This window comes from Rhagoletis pomonella, unplaced genomic scaffold (assembly GCF_013731165.1).
Source record: "Rhagoletis pomonella isolate Grant_MI unplaced genomic scaffold, Rhpom_1.0 Rhpom_scaffold_04660, whole genome shotgun sequence".
Classification (NCBI taxonomy): Eukaryota; Metazoa; Arthropoda; class Insecta; order Diptera; family Tephritidae; genus Rhagoletis; species Rhagoletis pomonella.
The window spans coordinates 1-3759 of NW_023463210.1; the positions used below are offsets into that span (position 1 = coordinate 1).

The following is a 3759-nucleotide window of genomic DNA, read 5'->3' on the forward strand; positions in this document are numbered from 1 at the left end:
TGGTCGTACTCAAACTCATACTCAGACAGGCCTTCTTCTCCTGCTGGCCCTTCTTCAATCTCTACTTCTGCGTTGGCCATAGAAACAGCAGGCTTATATAAATTTTCTACAATTATACGCTCCAAATAAACGTTCTCTTCGCAGTCGTCCTTCTCAGATGTTTCTAATACGAGATTATATAGTTTGTGTAGATTTTCTGAGGTGTACATTGATATGTTTTTCAAAATATTTCGATTTATATGCCCAGTTTGCGTTCCGACTTCCCAAAATGGTTCACAAAGATTTTTCCAACGTCTCAGCTTATAATAATCACAATACGCCTTTGAACTCATAAGTTTCGTTAAGTCAGATAGTATGAGCTGTGACTTCAAGGCGGCCATCACGAATATAGTACAAAGTTCCTTTGATTTATCACCTTGACAATGAAAACGTCTTTCGGCCAATTGAAATGCCAAAAGTGCTCTTAGTTCACTGCCGGGTAAGTGGCGTTGCGCATGGCCGATTTGCAGTAGAAGCTCACCTTCCGCTTGGGGAAAGTTATTTACTCTGCAAAATTTCAATGCCTTGCCAAAAATTTCTATTGCATCAATCGGATTGCCAAGGCTGTTCAGGAAGAAAAAGATAATAATTTTTAGGAAACCATTTCTACATGGAATTATAGTAGCAAACAAAGGGAAAATTTTCAATAGACAAGCTTTGTTAGAACTCACTTTTTTAATTTATAGAAAATCAACAGGGAAATCCTTTAAATGCAAGAACCTTTGAAACACCACTCACAATTATCTACCTGGTAGATAAGGCTTTATAGAGCTAAATACATAACCTTTAACCTTTCCCTAAGTTCTAAGTGTATCTCGAGATAGGCTATTTTCCCTTTGAATCAATAATTCATAGGGTTCCCAAACAACATTTTAACGCGGAACTAGCCAAAGATGTAGTTTAAGATGCCATTTTAATAGAATTTTAGTAAAAATAAATAAAACTCGGAACCACCGAACAAAAAACTACCTGCCCTTGGTGACAAGCTTAACATTTCACTTGATCCGTCGTAGGCGTGAATAAAGTCTGAAAAGTTTTTTTTACATAAAGTTACTCACCTACACAAGGTCGTACCAAGTTTTTTCAAGAAATCCAACTTAAATTCTCTAAACTCTGCTCCTTCCGCTTTCATAACACTCTTTTCTAGTAAAAGTAGTTCCTTCAAAGCCCAATCATATCTGCCAGATTCCATAAGAAGCTCGATTTTTGTTAGAAAAGCTTTGAAGGCTGTACATCTATTTTCCTGTATACCAACTGTAAAGAAGAGGAATCCGCTGCTCCATTCCTCAATCAATTTTATATCAAAACTTTGCACTTACCTTGAGCGATAGCCTTCAGCGCTTTCTGTACGCGTTTAATAGCACGCTTTCGTGTAATATCTACTTGTTTTGCCTTGATCAAATAAATTTTAGCCAATAAGTTGCCTAAGGCCGCATGGAGAGTGCAAAATAATTCATTTTCAGGGCTGGTATCAGGCTGCCATTCTTCGCTGCATGCCGCTTCCATGGCTGTAGGTATAAGCATTGTGGCTTTCTGAAGTTGTTCCGCTGTTTGGCAAACAAAAAGCTTTAGTGAATATCTTTTTTTTATTTATCATTTGAGTAAGAATCTGTACTAACGTTTTCCTTGTTGCATCAGAAATTTGGCATATTTGAAAATAAATCTCGCGGATTGCTCCTGCGCTGAGCCATCATGGGTTTTAGGCTTGAGCATGTATTCGGCTATTATTTCATATAGTTTTTGTGTCAACCAATGAAATTGTTGCTTTTCTACCAGCCCTATCAGCTGATAGAGTATCTTCCTTGAAACATATAAGCCGCGAATTCGATCCAAATAGAAAACTTGTTCGGCTGCCTTCGCATTATCGACCAATTGAAATAGAAAGCTTCCATTCTCGTAAACGTAGTGTATCTCATGCTCGCTTTCGATAAGACTTTGTTCCAGCTCTACTAAATACTCAAAATGACAAGCTCCTTTAAAACAACCATCCTGATAGAACTCTTTAAGTAGGGCTGCGTAAATGGGCCCTTTAAAGCGGCGAGCCCAACGGATTTCACTTGGCGGCTCTGGTTTCCATTCTAGTTCGCTACACGGATGCGCATAAATGGCTGCGGTGGGTATAGCATCAGGCATGGCGACAACAAAATAGATTCAACGATTCAATAATTAAAACGCAAAGATTATAAAATAAATTCTTTTAAGTTTGCAATGCAAAAAATAAATATATAATTGGACTGGTTTCGCTCTTTCTTCTTTTCTGAATAATAAAAACTTTGAGCAAGAGAAATTATATTCATTGGTATATCGATAAAAAATCATTTAAGTAGAGCAAACAGTAGGAGACTAGTACCACGAAAAGTATTTCCGATGTACAGAATTTAATTACCGAAAGCGCTTTCATTTGTTTCAAAAAAATTTTGCAAGATATATCGCCCAAGTAGGAACCACATAGTACTAACAGGTGAACTACGCTGGTTCACCACCGAGGTGAATGCAGAATATAATTTAAAAAATACTTGTTCTAGTCCTCGAATGCTATGGTCTATAAGTATACTCGAAAGGAAGCAAAGGAATCTTTCGGAAAGAATTTTCGTCGGGGCGATGATCGATTCATTAAGCTACTATATTTCGAAGCTTTCCCAACCACCAGAGGGAGCTTTAATTATCTTGTATGCTGACGATTGCTTGATAATGCAGTCCGGCAATGGAATTGAGGAACTGTATTCAAAAGCTTAAGCTTACCTCTTCTAACTTTCTCGTTCTTCACTCTTTCCTCTAAAATATCATCACCAACTGAAAGAAAAAGTGCAAGTGGGTATTGAAGTCGATGGCGAACAAATTCAGGCGGTGATCAACCCAAAAATACTAAAATCACCTTCGACAGCCTGTTCAAGGCAGCAGCAAAGTAAGGGGAGAGCCGCACAATGCTGGACAACTTCGGTCTGGCTTCTGCTCCCGACCCCGACTAGACCCCAATGTAGCTAATATATGTCCGAAAAATGGAAAGTCTCCGCATTTTACAAAAGACCTTTTCACATGCCCACGAAACCCAACTTTATTAACACCCTATCGCTCTAGTCTCAACCCGTCGAAGGGGCACAATTTCTCGGCCTACCGTTATTTGAGCTTGACAACGATTGAAGCGCAATCCGATCTAGGCAGGGCTAAGTAGCATCTACAACAATATGATCGATCCATTCTATTTATCGCCGATAGAACAATAATGATTCAAATCTCTATCAACCGAACTAATACGCAGTTCAAAAGCAAAGACTAACCCTATTGCGAACGAAGTTCCCAGGACGCATTATCTCACAAAACCACTAGGTAAAATGTCCAGCGAGATCTAGAGATTTGACACCATTTGACTTCTTTCTCTGAGGCTGCTTGATCTATGCCAATAAGCGAGAGACAACTCCAGAGCTGAAGAACGATATCATATGCATTATGAATGATATGCAGCCCGAACTATGCCATAAAGTCATAGACAATTTTGATGCACATTTTGTGCTTCTAGAAGAGTCGTGGTGACTATATAAGAGATATTGCCACTAGACACGAATAAACATGCGCGAGTGTTTTGCCGGCAAAAAAGGACGCGTGAAAAAAAAAATTATGAAAAAGACGCGCAAAAAAACTTCGGCGAAGAAAGGTGCGTAAACATAGATTCATAACTGGCCAAGGACTGTCTCTTCAGCATCACTCTCCAAAAACTCTTTA

At 38.8% G+C, this 3759-nt stretch overlaps 1 protein-coding gene across 1 annotated transcript; it reads right to left on the bottom strand.

Annotated features, from left to right (window-relative positions):
* Nucleotides 1-9: 9 nt before the first annotated feature.
* LOC118754805 lies at nucleotides 10-2172 on the bottom strand (the record flags this gene model as incomplete). The annotated part of the gene is made up of 4 exons (XM_036489680.1): nucleotides 1659-2172; nucleotides 1359-1586; nucleotides 1098-1293; nucleotides 10-603 (listed from the first exon to the last, which is right to left on the bottom strand). Coding segments are annotated over exons 1-4 (1532 nt in total), but the record flags the coding sequence as incomplete, so codon positions are not given.
* Between the last annotated feature and the right edge of the window lie 1587 nt (nucleotides 2173-3759).